The sequence below is a fragment of the Ovis aries genome, chromosome 5 (assembly GCF_016772045.2).
Source record: "Ovis aries strain OAR_USU_Benz2616 breed Rambouillet chromosome 5, ARS-UI_Ramb_v3.0, whole genome shotgun sequence".
In the NCBI taxonomy this organism is placed as follows: Eukaryota; Metazoa; Chordata; class Mammalia; order Artiodactyla; family Bovidae; genus Ovis; species Ovis aries.
This window is the reverse complement of record NC_056058.1, coordinates 6,282,378-6,298,857: the sequence shown is the minus strand read 5'-3', so window position 1 is coordinate 6,298,857 and position 16,480 is coordinate 6,282,378. Positions and strand designations below refer to the sequence as shown.

Here is a 16,480-nt window from a genome sequence, read left to right as displayed (position 1 = left end):
ACCACTCCCATGAAGCCTTGCGATTATGACCTGAGGCTCTATTGGTTCTCAGGGCGCGGGGTGACCCGGGAGATGTAGTCTCTTTTACCCTAGCGCTTTTGCCGAGGGCAACGGTCCCCTCTGGCAGGAGTGTTCCACCGTGAGCGGCGGCAGCCTCCGCGGAAGGACTTCGCGGGAGGAGGTTGGCGGGGTTGGCTGGGCGGTGGCCAGACTTGATGCTTGGGCTCGGGAGAGGAATTGAGGGAAACGGGGCGCCCTCCGGAGCTGAGTAGGTCGGGCAGCGGGAGGGCGGTTCAGGGGCCTCAAGCCTCCGTTTCCCTGTCTGAGGCGCACTGGAGAAGATGGTCCGATGTGGGTCGCTCCAGGCCTTGGGGAACAACCCGCTGGTCTGAAGGGCGCCCCAATTTTCAAAATTTGGTTTATCTTTTAACAGCTTTATTGATAACTCATCTACATACGGTACAGTTCACCCCCATTAAGCTTACAATTCACGTTATTTTACTAAAAATTTACCAAATGGTGCAAGCATCACCACCATCCAGCTTTCGAACTTGTAGGTCACCCGAAGTGTATCTCTCCATCCCCGCTAACACCCGCAGTCGCAGGCAACCACCGATGGGCTTTGTGAGTTTGTGGATTTGCCTTTTCTGGACAGTCCTTGTAACTGGAATAATAGGCTGTGTGGTTTTTTGCATCATCTGGTATTTTCACTTAGTGTGCTGTGTTTGACACGTGCGCATGTTGTGTGTATCATTATTTGTTCTTTTTTATTACTGAATAGTTCTCATCCATTCGCTAGTTAATGGCTATTTATTTGGGTTGTTGCCACTTTTTGTCTATTATGAATAAGAACTGTTACGAACATTTGCATCCATTTCAGTTATCTTCGGCTGCACGGGATTGAAATTACTGGGTCCTATGGTAACTATGTTTAAATTTTTGAGGACCTACCAGACTGTTGTCCAGGTTGGCAAAAGCATCCTTTTACAGTCTCCTCCAAGGGCTATGAGGGTTCTATCTAATATCTTCACATTTCACCAACCACCTGTTCCTTTCTGTACTTTTGATTACAGTCACTCTAGTGGGTGTGAAGTGGGATCTCATAGTGGCTTTGATCTGAATTCCCCTCATGGATGATGTTGAGCACCTTCAGTTCAGTTCAGTTCAGTTCAGTTGCTGAGTTGTGTCCGACTCTTTGCGACCCCATGAATTGTAGCACGCTAGGCCTCCCTGTCCATCACCAATTCCTGAAGTTCACTCAGACTCACGTCCATCGAGTCAGTGATGCTATTCAGCCACCTCATCCTCTGCCGTCCCCTTCTCCTCCTGCCCCCAATCCCTCCCAGCATCAAAGTCTTTTCCAATGAGTCAACTCTTCGCATGAGGTGGCCAAAGTACTGGAGTTTCAGCTTTAGCATCATTCCTTCCAAAAGAAATCCCAGGGTTGATCTCCTTCAGAATGGACTGGTTGGATCTCCTTACAGTCCAAGGGACCCTCAAGAGTCTTCTCCAACACCACAGTTCAAAAGCATCAATTCTTCAGCGCTTAGCCTTCTTCACAGTCCAACTCTCACATCCATACATGACCACTGGAAAAACCATAGCCTTGACTAGACGGACCTTAGTCGGCAAAGTAATGTCTCTGCTTTTGAATATACTATCTAGGTTGGTCATAACTTTTCTTCCAAGGAGTAAGCGTCTTTTAATTTCATGGCTGCAAGCACCATCTGCAGTGATTTTGGAGCCCCAAAAAATAAAGTCTGACACTGTTTCCACTGTTTCCCCATCGATTTCCCATGAAGTGATGGGACCAGATGCCATGATCTTCGTGTTCTGAATGTTGAGCTTTAAGCCAACTTTTTCACTCTCCTCTTTCACTTTCATCAAGAGGCTCTTTAGTTCCTCTTCACTTTCTGCCATAAGGGTGGTGTCATCTGCATATCTGAGGTTATTGATATTTCTCCCGGCAATCTTGATTCCAGCTTGTGTTTCTTCCAGCCCAGTGTTTCTCATGATATACTCTGCATAGAAGTTAAATAAGCAGGGTGACAATATACAGCCTTGATGTACTCCTTTTCCTATTTGGAACCAGTCTGTTGTTCCATGTCTAGTTCTAACTGTTGCTTCCTGGCCTGCATACAGATTTCTCAAGAGGCAGGTCAGGTGGTCTGGTATTCCCATCTCTTTCAGAATTTTCCACAGTTTATTGTGATCCACACAAAGGCTTTGGCATAGTCAATAATGCAGAAATAGATGTTGTTCTGGAATTCTGTTTCTTTTTCCATGATCCAGTGGATGCTGGCAATTTGATCTCTGGTTCCTCTGCCTTTTTTAAAACCAGCTTGAACATCAGGAAGCTCATGGTTCACGTATTGCTGAAGCCTGGCTTGGAGAATTTTGAGCATGACTTTACTAGCATGTGAGATGAGTGCAATTGTGCAGTAGTTTGAGCATCTTATTACATGCTTATTGGCCATTTGTATATTTTTTTGTGTGAAATATCAGTTCATGTATTTTGCCTATTAGTTTATTTGTAATTGTGAGTTTACAATGTATTTTTACAAAAAATACATGTTTCTGAAGCTAACACAATATTGTAAATCAACTATAGTTCAATAAAAAATTTAAAAATATGTATCTATTTTAGTTGTGGTAAGGTGTACATAACATGAAATTTACCCTTTTAAACATTATTAATTTTTTTAAAATTCTTTTTTTTTTTTTTTTGGCTGATCTGTGGGGCTTGCAGGATATCACTTCCCAGATCAGGGACTGAATCCCTCCCCCTGGAATCCTAACTACTAGGCCACCAGAGGAATTCACCCCTCCTTTTTTTTTTTTTAATAAAAAAATTTTTTTTAATCACTTTTAAAATTTATTTTAAATCTTTCAGAAGAACTAGATGCCAGAAAACCTGGCCTGGTGGTCAGACTTGCCCTCTGACCAGCACGAAATGGCCTGGAGCCATAACTACAGAAATATTCACAGAGATAGCTGTTGATGTTGTTCCAGTGCTTTCTACTTCCTCTTCACCATGTCCTTGCAGCTAAAAGTTAACCCATTATGCAGGTAGTCCAAATACTGTCATTGTTATCGTTTTGTTTAGTTGCTGACTTGTGTCTGACACTTTTGTGACCCCATGGACTGTAGCCTGTCAGGCCCCTCTGTCTGTAGGATTTCCTGGCAAGAATACTGGAGTGGGTTGCCGTTTCCTTCTCCAGGGACCTTCCCCACCCAGGGGCTGAACTCACATCTCCTGCAGTAGTAGGCAGATTCTTTACCACTGAGCCACTTGGGAAGCCCCCCAGTACCATCATGACAGCTATCTAAATTTTATTGTAAGCTTATTCCATGCCCCATACTGAACATACTGATCACAATAAACTGTGGAAAATTCTGAAGGAGATGGGAATACCAGACCACTGAACTGCCTCTTGAGAAACCTATATGCAGGTCAGGAAGCAACAGGTAGAACTGAACATGGAACAACAGACTGGTTCCAAATAGGAAAAGCAGTACATCAAGGCTGTATATTGTCACCCTGCTTATTTAACTTCTATGCAGAGTATATCATGAGAAACACTGGACTGGAAGAAACACAAGCTGGAATCAAGATTGCCGGGAGAAATATCAATAACCTGAGATATGCAGATGACACCACCATTATGGCAGAGAGTGAAGAGGAACTAAAGAGCCTCTTGATGAAAGTGAAAGAGGAGAGTGAAAAAGTTGACTTAAAGCTCAACATTCAGAAAACAAATATCATGGCATCTGGTCCCATCACTTCATGGGAAATCGATGGGGAAACAGCGAAAACAGTGTCAGACTTTATTTTTTGGGGCTCCAAAATCACTGCAGATGGTGATTGCAGCCATGAAATTAAAAGATGCTTACTCCTTGGAAGAAAAGTTATGACCAACCTAGATAGTATATTCAAAAGCAGAGACATTACTTTGCCAACAAAGGTCTGTCTAGTCAAGGCTATGGTTTTTCCTGTGGTCATGTATGGATGTGAGAGTTGGACTGTGAACAAAGCTGAGCGCCAAAGAATTGATGCTTTTGAACTGTGGTGTTGGAGAAGACTCTTGAGAGTCCCTTGGACTGCAAGGAGATCCAACCAGTCCATTCTGAAGGAGATCAGCCCTGGGATTTCTTTGGAGGGAATGATGCTAAAGCTGAAACTCCAGTACTTTGGCCACCTCATGCGAAGAGTTGACTCACTGGAAAAGACTTTGATGCTGGGAGGGATTGGAGGCAGGAAGAAAAGGGGACAACAGAGGATGAGATGGCTGGATGGCATCACTGACTCGATGGACGTGAGTGTGAGTGAACTCCGGGAGTTGGTGATGGACAGGGAGGCCTGGCATGCTGCGATTCATGGGGTCGAAAAGAGTTGGATACGATTGAGCGACTGAACTGAACTGAACTGAAACTGAGGGACAGAATGGTTAAGTAATCTGACCAGGGTCGCTCCCACTAGGAATTCTGCGTGGTTTTCCATTCACTGACCCCTGTGGTCAGGCCTATGCTGGGCACTCTTACTATATGAATTGTTAAGATGGGGATAAGAGAGCAAGCACACTAGTCAGAGAAACAGACAATAAAATACTAAAAATAATTCATTCTTGTCCAGAATCTTAGGGATTGGGTTAAATGCTTTGCCTAGCACAAAATATTTGAACTCAGCTTTAAAAGGTGTATAAGATGTAGAGTTGCCAAGTTTAACAAATCAGAATACTGGACACCCAGTTGAATTTCAATTTCAGATAAATAATATTTAATATAAAGGTATTTGGAATACAATGCTTTTTAGTATAAAATGTTCAGAACATTAGCTTTTACCATAAAAATATTTGTGTCATACTTAATTTTTAAAAATTATTTGCTGTTTATCTGAAATTCAAATAACTGACTGTTCTCTATTTATTCTGGTAATCCTAATAAATAGTTTTCCAAGTGGATAGAGAGGGGGGAAAAGATTTTTTGGGTTTCACAGTACTTTTTTGTTTTTTAATAAATGTAACATATATAGTCTTGGTAGAACATTCAAACAGTATTTTTTGTTTTTTGGGGGCTGCACTGTTCAGGATGTGGGATTTTAGTTCTCTGATCAGACATTGAACCTGTGCCCTCTGAAGCACAAAGTCTGTGCTTTGTACCCCGGAAGCACAAAGTCTTAACCCCTGGACGACCAGGCAAGTCCCACCATTGAAACAGAATGGAGCTGAGGCATGGTTCTCGTCTTTTCTGCCTCACAGACCATTATGTGGGAGATGCTATGCACACAGATTCTCCCCCTTCCTTTAATGGCTGCCTAATATTCCATTGTGTACCTGAGGTTGTCTGGACCTCACTGGGCCTCTGTTTCTGATTAGTACGAATAACGCTACCAGGACATTCCCTGGACATCTCTATGTGACTTTGAGAATGTAACTGTAGGTAAATTCCCAGATGTGGAACTGTGGGCTCATGGTTCTGTGCATTTCACGTTTTCATTGCCATTGCCAAGTTCCTCACTAGAGGGCCTGCAGCAGACACCCACCCATGCCGTATTTTCCCCAAGTCTTTAAAATCTTTTGAAACCTTGGTAAATCTTGCAGTGGATTGTTCATGTTCTTCCAGGGGTACACGAGAACTCTGAGCATACAATGAAAACTCAGGCCCTTCTCCTCAGAAAAATGTACACCAGCTCACACGCACAGCACGTGGCTGACATTTCATGCAGGATGGGAGGAGAGGGCGGTCTGTGTCTGTCCAAAGGCCCCAGTCCTGCTCCCAGGGCAGTAGTTCTTACACTAAGTAAAATAAGATTTCTTGGGAGCTCATTAAACATATAGATTGAGTTTCAAAACCAGCTTTCCAAAAAAAATAGTACAGTTCAGTTCAGTCGCTCAGTCATGTCCGACTCTTTGCGACCCCATGAATTGCAGCACGCCAGGCCTCCCTGTCTATCACCAACTCCCGGAGTACAGCCAGTTTTTAAAACTATTTTTATTTATTTAGCCTCACTGTGTGGCATGCACGATCTTAGTTCCTTGACCAGGGGTTGAACCTGGGCCTCCTGCATTGGGAATGTGGAGTCTTAACCCCTGGACTACCAGGGCAGGCTCTCAACAGCTCTTTTTTTTTAGGGGAGGGGTTGTCAAATAATCCTTTATTTTTCTTTTCCCTTTGCCATTCTTAACTAGCTGGGCACTCCACTGCACCACTGTTAATACCATCTATGATGTCGTAAAGGTGGTGGCTATCAACATTGCAGCCCACACACTGGGCAGTCCCCAGGATCTCCTTAATGGTTCCAGAAAATTCTCTAGCTAGAGACCGATGCCGCATCCAGTCTCATCAAAAGTGATGTTTCCACTGTGCTTAATGTTTTTCTGCTTCTTTCTGTCTCTTGGTGGTTCCTTGAGGGCTTTGATGATCAGGGCAGAAGCAGAAGGTACCACCTCAGTCTGGGCTTGTCTGTTCTAAATGGTCAGTTTCACTGTAATCCTCAGACCCTTCCAGTCACTAAGTTGCCTTGGTGATGTCATCACTGACCTTTTTTGGAGACAGACCCAAGGGGCCGATCTTGGGGGCCAGGGCAGACATGGCAGCAACCTCCCCACCGGTGCACCTCAGGTGCACGACTTTGATCTCGTTGGGGTTGAACTTAGGCGGCATGGTGGAGGTGGCTGGTGTCAGATGAACTCGGATTTGGGACGAGCGAAGAAAGTTGCACCTTGGCCTCCTCCGAGCCAAAAGCTGAAAGCTCAACAGCTCTTTTTTCTTTTTTTGAGAGAACTGAGGACATTTGGATAAAGGAGGAGACCGGACTTGGGGTGTGACTGGGGAGTAGGACTGACTTGAAGTGGGGCAGCTGGAGAGACAGTGAAGAACTCTGGGGGTGAGCGAGATCTTTGGAATCAGCCTAAGCTCTGAATTTGGCTCTGCTACTCACTGGCCATACAGTCAAAGCTATAGTTTTTCCAGTAGTCACGTACAGATGTGAGAGTTGGACCATAAAGAAGGCTGAGCGCCAGAGAGGTGATGCTTTTGAACTGTGGTGCTAGAGAAGACTCTTGAGAGTCCCTTGGACTGCAAGGAGATCAAATCAGTCAATCCTAAAGGAAATCAACCCTGAATATTCATTGGAAGAACTGATGGTGAAACTGTAATTCTTTGGCCACCTGATGCGAAGAGCTGACTCATTGGAAAAGACTCTGATGCTGGGAAAGATTGAGGGCAGGAGGAGAAGGGGATGACAGAGGATAAGATGGTTGGATGGCAACATCGACTCAATGGACATGAGTTTGCGCAAACTCTGGGAAACAGTGAAGAACAGGGAAGCCTGGCGCGCTGCAGTCCATGGGGTCTCAAAGAATCAGACACGACTTAGCAACTGAACAACAATAACAACTCACTGATCAGGATCTAACCTGCTGGGGCCTTCATTTCCTTCCTCTCCTTCTATGAGAGAGGGATGACAATAACCAACTCACAGGGCCAAGTGAGGGTTAAATGAGATACTGCAGCTCTGAATGAAGTACTGGGCATCCTGCTGGGGCCTGAGAATCGCTGACTTTTGTCTTTAATAGGTAACATATGTCACTTAATACCTGGCCCTAAAGGGTAATTCAGTAGTAACATACCAGGTCTTATTTATATATTTTTAACTTATTTTTTGGCTGCCCTGGGTCTTAGTTGGTGCTCCGGGGCTCTCTCTAGTTGCAGCAGGCGGGGGCTACTCTTTGCCATGGTGCACGGGCTTCTCATCGGGGTGGCTCCTCTTGTTGTGGAGCACACACTCTAGGGCACGCAGGCTTCAGAAGTTGTGGTGCTCAGGGCTTAGTTACTCTCTGGCTTCTGGAATCTTCTGGACCAGGGATTGAACCTGTGTCCCCTGCACTGGTAGGTGGATTCTTACCCACTCTACCACCAGGGAAGTCCCAGGTGTCTTATTTTCATGGTGGTCGTCAGGCTTGGAGGGGCGGCTCTGGCTAGATGGCAAAAGGGGATGTGGTCTCTCCCAAGTGGTGGGAGCTGTTGAGAGATTTGAACTGGCAGTATGAACATCAGGTGTTCTGATTCTTAAGTTTTCTGTCTTTACTCCCTAGAATGGCTTCGATAAGAAAACCCAGCCGTCCTGTGTGTGACATCTTTGGCGACCTCAGTGATATTTCCTTAGAAGATTCAAAGATGGGGGCCATGTGGAACTCTGATATCAGTAGAAGTCTTACCAAAATAGCACCTGGTCCCAGCAGATTTTTAAAAAGAAACCAGACTCTGGGTGGAAAACACTTCCTGCCAAAAGAGAACACTGTCCTGGGGAGCAAGCCCTGGCACTCTTCAAGTAGACCATCAACCACCGCCTCCAAGGTCAGGGCTAATGCAGCGCTCACAAAGCTGGCACAGATAGAGACCAAGATCAGGAACCGGAAGGTGCGGGTGGATCTGTCGGATGCGGAATCTGAGGACTGGCTCCCTAGCAGAGCAGAGGAAACTCCCCCCAGGAGGACGGCTGACCTTGCTTCACAGAACACAGGACAACCGTCCCAGGAACAGGCCCTTGAAATTCCTGTCCCTGAGACAGACATGCCGAGTGGGAAGGTCAGTAGGTTTCTAAAGAAGAGAGAAGCACGGGTGGAAAAGATCCCCGTGGAAGCGCAGGTTGGGAAGGAGAGGGATGCTCAAAGACCCAAAGAGAAACAACCTCCTAGAACACTGGATTCTCCAGACAGTGATGAAGAGGAAATGAAAGAGTTGCTGGGGAGCTTGATAGAACCTTCCAGGGAAAAAGAAACACCCACCAGTCAGGGTTTCACCAAAGCCAGTGAGAAAGAACAAACAAAACTAGTCTCGGTAAGGTTTGCATGTATTTATCCATTTTTACTTTTTATTTGTTTATCTGGCTGCCTCGGGTCTCCATTGTGGCACGTGGGATCTTTCCTTGTGGCGCAGGGACTCTAGTCCCAGCACATGGCTCTGGAGCTCTTGGGCTCAGTAGTTGGTGACGCAAGTTGCTCTGTGGCATGCGGGATCTTAATTCCCCAACCAGGGATCAAACCTGCGTCCATCCCCTGAGTTGCAAGGTGGATTCTTAAACCACTGGACCACCAGGGACATCCCTGCATTTTGCACTAATTTATTCTGTACTTGTTTGTATTACTACTTTGCATTTCAACCTTTATGTCATAGCACTGGGGTCTTTTGATGAGCACCATCACCCGTAAGCTACTTGAGAGAGTGTTGGATGAGGAAGGGCTGGGTTTCAGCTGATCACGGGGACCCACTCCTGGCCTGCTCTGTAAGGGGTCGGATTTGGACACGTCAGGTGGTTTTGCACCACGTGGCGCTGGTGACTGTACAGGACGGCACTTTGTATGACTGATGCAGCCCCAGCTGTGATCACTGCCATTGGTGACCCATGCCCGTTTGCTGGTTGTACCATATGGGAATCACTAACTTGGGAAGGCTCCATCTCCATTTTTTTTAAATTGAGGTGAAGTTCCTATAACTTAAAATTAACCTATTAAAAATGAACAGTGCAGTGCCATTTAATACATTTACAGTGTTGTTTAACTGCCATCTGTTTCATTCCAAAACATTTCCATCCTCCCAAAAGTAAGCCGTCACTGATTACTTCCTTCTTGGCTCAGTGGTAGAGAACCTGCCTGCAATGCAGGAGTCACAGGAGATGCAGGTTTGATCCCTGGGTTGGGAAGCTCCCCTGGAGGAGGGCATGGCAGCCCACTCCAGTATCCTTACCTGGAGAGTGTTGTGGACAGAGGAGCCTGGGGGGCTGCAGTCCATAGACGCACAAAGAGCTGACATGACCGAAGCGACTGAGCACGGGCACGTGCACCAAGCAATCACTCCCTGTTTCCCTGTCCTCCAGACCCTAATAATCGCTAATCTGCTTTCTGTCTCCACGGGTTTGCCTGTTCTGGACATTTTTCCAGTGGAATCATACAACCTGTGGCCTTTTGTGTCCAGTCTCTCCCTTAGCATGATGCTCTCGGGGTTCACTCACATTGTGGCATGCCTCAGTGCTCCGTTCCTTTTTCTGGCTGAGTAATATTCCATTGCATGGATGGACCACATTGTGTTTACCCACTCATCCACTGGTGGACATCTGGGATGTTTCCACCTTTTGGCAATTATGAATAGTGTTACAAGTATCTGAGTCCCTGTTTTCAGTTCTTTGGGTTTTTCCTAGGAGCAGAACTGCTGTGTCCTATTAGTAAGTCTGTGTGTAACTAGCTGAGGAACAGGTAAACTGTCTCCCACGATGGCTGCACTGTTCCACATTCCCGCCAGCAGTGTATGAGGGTCCCAATGTCTCCACGTCTTCACCAGCACTTGTTACTAAGGGAAATTACAGCAGAGGCGCTTTGGCTAATTTTGCTTAGTCACTCTTGTGACCAAGTTTGTCTGACTCTTTGCGATCCTCCTAGACTGTAGCCCACCAGGCCACTCTGTCCATGGGATTTCCCAGGTAAGAATACTGGAGTGGGTCACCATTTCTTTCTCCAGCCAAGCAGGCATTGTGAGCTCAATCCCTGCATCAGGAAGATCCCCTGGAGAAGGAAATCACAACCCACTCCAGCATTCTTGCCTGGGAAATCCCATGGACTGAGGGGACCAGCAGGCTACAGTTGTTGGGCTTGCAAAGAGTCAGACACGATTTGAAAGCCAAGCAATATTTCCGAGTATTTCTGATCCCAGGATTATCTTGCCTAAATGTTGTCCCTTAACTTCCATAGATGAGGGGAGAAGAAAGGGGCTGAAAGTGGTAACGGTCATCATGAGGCCTCACAGTGTCCACCAACCCCAATGTCGCTTGATCAGGACTTAGCATGTTTGGTTAATTTCCCTTCATTTGTTTCCGCCCACTTAGGGTCAAATCCCAACTCCGCCAAGAGCCCTTTCACGGCCCAGTAAGGATCTTCCCAGCTCAAAGCCATTCCCCACTTCGTGGCTGTCAACTTCACGGTCAGCGGACGGGGCCCCCCGCGGTGCGGGCTTGAGAACTCGCTCCCCACAGACGCACACGTCTGCCTCCCGCACGGTGTCGCTTTCCACCCCTGGTGCCTTGGTGAAATCAGCGCCCTCGACCGCGGGGGCTGACGAGCGCTCATCCTCCCTGAGAAGGAGCGAGCCTGGGCCTCAGGAGGAGCCTCCGTCAGAAGCCACCGAAGACAGTCTGAACGGTAGCCCTCGTCCCTGTGCAGAGCTGTCACCCTGGGCAGGGAGGGCGAGACCGCCTTTAGGGTTCCCAGCGTGGCGTCACAGGGTCTTATCACGGGGGGTGCAAGGCACCCTCGGCTTTTCCACACCCTCTTTCCTAGTTGAGGGGCCAAGTCAGATTTCCTTTTCCCCTTGGGGCCTGTGGGCTCTTAGTTCCCTGACCCCTTGCTTCCCTGTGTCTGAAACGCAGTCCTAACCACTGGACCACCAGGGAAGTCCCCGTCCTATCTTTAAAGTCTTCACCTAGTGACCCTGCCCAGTGACAGAGCGAAGGCAAATCCTTCTCGAGCCTCAGATGAGAGAAAGTTTTCCTTGTAAAAGAGAGGTGTCCTTCCTTTCCTTTTTAATTGCAGAAAACGAAACCAACCTCTAAGCAGTCACAGACATTTTTATTATTTCACCATCATTCAACATGATTTTTTATGTACTTATTTATTTTTTATTTTTGGCTGTGCTGGGTCTTTGTAGCAGTGGCCAGGGTCTTAGTTCCTCGACCAGGGATCAAACCTGCATCCCCTGCACTGGAAGCCAGGGTGGTTCTTTTTTTTTTTCCTTGTCTTTATTGAACTCCCCAGATCTTTTCTTTTTAAAAATGAGAAAATTTTTATTTTGTATTGGGGTATAGCCGGGAAGGCGGATTCTTAACCAGTGGACCACCAGGGAAGTCCCCAGCATGAGTTTTAATACCGTATGTATTTAAGAAAAGAGCAAAAGAGAAAACATGGATTTCTCCCCGCTGCAGTTTCCTTACCATCAGTTCAATTCAGTCGCTCAGTCGTGTCCGACTCTTTGCGACCCCATGAATCGCAGCACGCCAGGCCTCCCTGTCCACCACCAACTCCCGGAGTTCACTCAGATTCACGTCCATTGAGTCCGTGATGCCATCCAGCCATCGCATCCTCTGTCGTCCCCTTCTCCTCCTGCCCCCAATCCAAAACCCAGTTAAATAACTGGGTTGAGCACCTGCTGTTTGCCGGCAGGTGTCAGGCGTGATGGTGTCAGGAGTACGATGACAAACACGCAAACCTGCCCCGCCCCTGCCCCCAGTTCCCAGGTGCTAGGATGGTCTTTAGCCAGTGAATCAGTGGTAGGGGAGGCAAAATAGTTTTTCCCTTGTGTCCTTTTAACTTCTCGGCTGGGGCTCTGTAACCAAAGACAGGTTAACAGGAGAAAAGCATTCTGAGATTCAATAAAGATTTCATATAAGTTTTATGTGACCCAGGAGCCTTCATAAGGAAATGAAAACGTAAAGGAACGGTGATGCCTCCTGCTAGGTGTGATGAGCAGTGGAGAGTCCTGGGAGAATGTGATAGAAAAAGGATAGGAGGAGATGAGGGGAGATGGAGCGAAACCTGCTGGTGGGGGGTGGCTCAGTTCCCCCCATCTTGGACATAAGGATGCTCCTTTCCCCCAGGTAAAGGGAAGGTGAGTCTTACCTGAGGGTCTTATAGCCTGCTTCGGAGGAGGTCAGGGAGCTCTTGCAGCCCCTTCTGTGTCTCAGATTCCTGCAGCTCAAAATATTCAAGATGCGGACTTCCCTCGTGGTCCAGTGGTTAAGGCTCTGCACTTTCACTGCAGGGTCACAGGTTCAGTCCCTGGTCGGGGAACTAAGATCCCACAGGCTGCGTGGTGTGCCCCTACCCCCCCCCCCCCCAAAAATCCAAGATGCTAAGGCACCATGATGTAGGGGCAGGGAGGAGAAGCACAGCTGACCAAAGTCCCCTCCCTGTGCAGGGGGGTGGGCTTGAGGATGCGAGAAAGCCCCCTGGGAGCCCCCTCGGGGGCCACCACCTGCCGCATGCCACGTGGCACCTCACTGCTGTAGGCTCAGATCTTCAGGCCCGAGGAAATAGTGATGCATGTCCTGGCCAGCCTGGTGGGCGTGGATGAGAAGGTGGGTGTACCTGCCCGGGAAGCCTGTGAGGATCAGGGTTGGCCGACATGACAACCGACAGGAGCGCCAGACCTGGTTTCTGGCCCTTCCTGACTGCCCCTCCAGGCTGCACCTCAGCCCCTGCTGCTGGCCGGGAAGGGGCCCCCTCTGTGTCCAGACCCCACCTTCCCCTCCAGATGCAGCTTCAAGAGAGGAAGGTAGCAAGGAGTGGTGAGGACAAGTCTGAGTTTGGGGGGTCCAGCCCATCTAGGGCGGGGGCTTCCCTGGTGGCTCAGACAGTAAAGAACCTGCCTGTGATGCGGGAGACCCAGGTTTGATCCCTGGGTTGGGACGATCCCCTGGAGAAGGGAATGGCAACCCGCTGTAGTATTCTTGCCAGAATTCCATGGACAGAGGAGCCGGGCAGGCTACAGCCCACGAGGTCGCCGAGAGTCGGATAAGACTGAGCGACTAATGAACACACTGCCTGGGGTGGACGCGCCTGCCCTGCCGCCTTCTGGCCACAGGGCCTCAGGCTCTGTCTCGGTTTCCTCATCTGTAGCGCGGGGCAGAGCTATGACCGTGAGCTAGCGCACGTGGAGGGCCTCCTGCACGGTGAGCCTGTGGGATGTGGGGTTGGCTGACATGACGATAACATTACTAGTCCACGGTCTCCTGCGGTGCCTTGGCCCAAGCCAGCCGTGATGGCTTACTTCAGAGGCTTGTCCGTGAACGTATCCCAGGACCTGTGTGCCACAGGCATGCTGGCAACTGGCAGTGTCGGAGGAGTTCAGAGGCGGCGTGAGCCCTTAGCGCTGAAGTGCTGAGCTAGGCTTCCATTTCAGTCTTATATTGCTGGGCAGCCTGGTGTTTGGGATTGCACTCAGCTAGCCTTTCCAGGAGGAGTGAGCCGCTCGGTCTTCCATCTCCTGTTCACCCCCAGCTCTGTGCCTCCTGCGTGGTGGGCGCTGCTGCAGCTGCCCCCGCTGACTGCCCCCTGTCTGTTCTGGAATTGCGGGCCACATCCTACCTCCTCCAGGAGACTCATCCCTCCAGCCCAGCCAGGCTGCTCGGTGCCCTCCGTGGAAGCCCCTAAGACACCTTGGAGGGCCCCGCCAAGTGTCCACCCAACTCAGCCGGCGTTGGATCATGTGCCTGCAGGGGTTTTGAGGCCCCACAGGGTGGACACCCCTGTCCCCCTCGCATCACACACACACAGCCTCTGTGCTTCAGTCATGAAGTGAGCCATGTGGTGGAGTTGCTCCTGACCCTGGCTGCCTGTCAGCCTTCCTCCTCCCAGGGAAGAGCAGGCCCACATGTTGGCAGGGCAAAACCTGCTAGGGCACTGGGACTGCGTGGAGCCTTCCTCTTCTAGTAACCTGCACCCGTGGCATTCAGGTGTTGGCAGCTGGCAGCTGGCACCACAGAGTGGAAGTTCGCCTGAGCTTGAAACGGAAGTGTTAGTCACTCACTTGTGTCCAATTCTTTGCGACCCCATAGACTGTAGCCCGCTGGGCTCCTCTGTCCATGGAATTCTCTAGGCAAGAATACCAGAGTGGGTTGCCATGCCCTCCTCCAGGGGATCTTCCCGACCCAGGGATTGAAGCTGGCCCTCCTGCATTGCAGTCAGGTTCCTTACCATCTGAGCCCCCAGGAAAGACCCCCTGTGCCCTTAACTCGCTTTAAATGAGAACCTAGGATGAGGCGCCTCCCAGTGGAGGGCCCGCCCCTCCTACCTCAAGCACACTTACCACTGTGCTTCCCTCTTTGCATTGTGAGCCGCTCTGTGGAGGCCAGTAGCTGGGAAGCTTCTGGCCTGTTTTTCTTTTTTCCCTTGCTTCTCTATTTTTCAGATCTTCCTGAAGAAGGAAATGGCAACCCATTCCAGTATTCTTGCCTGGAGAATCCCATGGATAGAGGAGCCTGATGGGCTATAGTCCTTGGGGGTCAAAAGAGTCAGACACAACCGAGCAACTACACCACCACCACCACTACTTTTTGGATCTTAGTTCCCTGACCAGGGATTGAACCTGGGTCCTTGGCAGTAAAAGCATGGAGTCCTAACAACTAGACCATCAGGGAATCCTCCCGTTGTCTATTTTAAAATATGTATTTATTTGATTGCCACAGATTTTAGTTGCCACATGCGGGATCTTCATTGCAGGGCAGGGGCTCAGTAGTTGGCAATGCCTGGGGTCGCCCCATGCCATGTGAATCTTAGTTCCCTGACCAGGGATCGAACCTGCATCCCCTGCATTGCAAGGTGGATTCTTAACCACTGGACCACCAGGGAAGCCCTTCCCATTGCCTGTTTTTATAAGTAAAGTTTTACTGGGACACAGCCATACTCATTTGCTTACACACGGTCCTTGGTGGCTTTCCCGTCATCACAAGGGCAGAGTTGAACAATGGTGAGAGAGACAGGCTAGCCCGAAAAAGCCCGGACTATTAATACTTACCATCTCGCCCTTTAAGGAAAAAGTACTCAGATGCCTGGGCTAGCTTTCTGAGAACACTTCTGCATCTTCCTATCCCTAGCTCTTAGCCCAGTTTCTTCAACAGGATGGTCAATACCTGTGGAATAGATGAGTAAATATTGCCATGTTACATTTTTAATTACAGATTTTAGAATAAACATTTTATCCCTGGATGATCTGGCTCCAGCTGTCAGTGAGAAATCAGACTTGGAATGGGAAGTAAGTACAGTGAACCGATTTTTTGTTTCTTTTTTTAAAAAAAGATTTATTTAATTAATCTGACTGCGGCATGTGGGACATTCTGTTTCCGTTGTGGGAATCTTTAGTTGCAGCACGTGAACCCTTAGTTGCAGCATGGGGGATCTTAGTTTCCCGACCAGGGATTGAACCCGGGCCCCCTGAACTGGGAGCTTGGAGCCTTAGTCATCGGACCGTGAGGGGAGTCCCTGAACTGATTTTTCACTTTAGATCTTTACGTAGAATGGTTTGCAGCCATGATGCTTCATTTAGGTCAGCGATTCTCCCCTGGGAACGCTTGGCGATGTCTGGCGACATTGTGGTCATAACTGTGGTGCAGGGTGCTACTGGCATCAAATAGGCAGTGGCCAGAGATGGCGCTCACTGTCCCAGAGTGCACAGGCTGGCCCCCGCTGCAGGGAATATTTGTGTCTTAAATGTCAGCATGTCAATGTGCAGAGACCCTGATTTAAGATGATAAGAGAGGAGTTATTTAACGTATCAGACGATTAGAGCAGGTCCCACTTCAGCCTCCCCACAGCAATTCCTGCACTGACCTGTATTTATTCTGCTGCCCCGAGGTGGTTCTTGCTGTGTTAGTAACCACCTCACCATCAGCGCCGTGCAGCGTTCAGGACTGCTGTGCAGGATCATCAGGGTTCCC

The 16,480-nt window shown here is 48.7% G+C and overlaps 1 protein-coding gene and 1 pseudogene across 4 annotated transcripts in view; one reads left to right on the top strand and one right to left on the bottom strand.

Moving 5' to 3' along the window:
* Window positions 1–86: 86 nt before the first annotated feature.
* C5H19orf44 (chromosome 5 C19orf44 homolog) overlaps window positions 87–16,480 on the top strand; it is a 23,863-nt gene continuing 7,469 nt past the window's right edge. For 3 of the 4 annotated variants that reach the window (XR_009600603.1, XM_027969467.2, XM_012177727.4), the window contains exons 1-4: window positions 87–181; window positions 8,097–8,841; window positions 10,880–11,192; window positions 15,725–15,798. Coding sequence is in view for 3 of the 4 variants with exons in the window: in XM_027969467.2 (XP_027825268.1) it covers window positions 8,098–8,841; window positions 10,880–11,192; window positions 15,725–15,798 (1,131 nt within the window). In the remaining variant the exon portion in view is untranslated. Of the gene's footprint in view, window positions 182–6,458; window positions 7,578–8,096; window positions 8,842–10,879; window positions 11,193–15,724; window positions 15,799–16,480 lie in introns of those variants that run through there. The other variant, XM_060415377.1, reaches the window with a different exon arrangement.
* LOC101117667 (large ribosomal subunit protein uL11-like) lies at window positions 6,181–6,678 on the bottom strand (annotated as a pseudogene).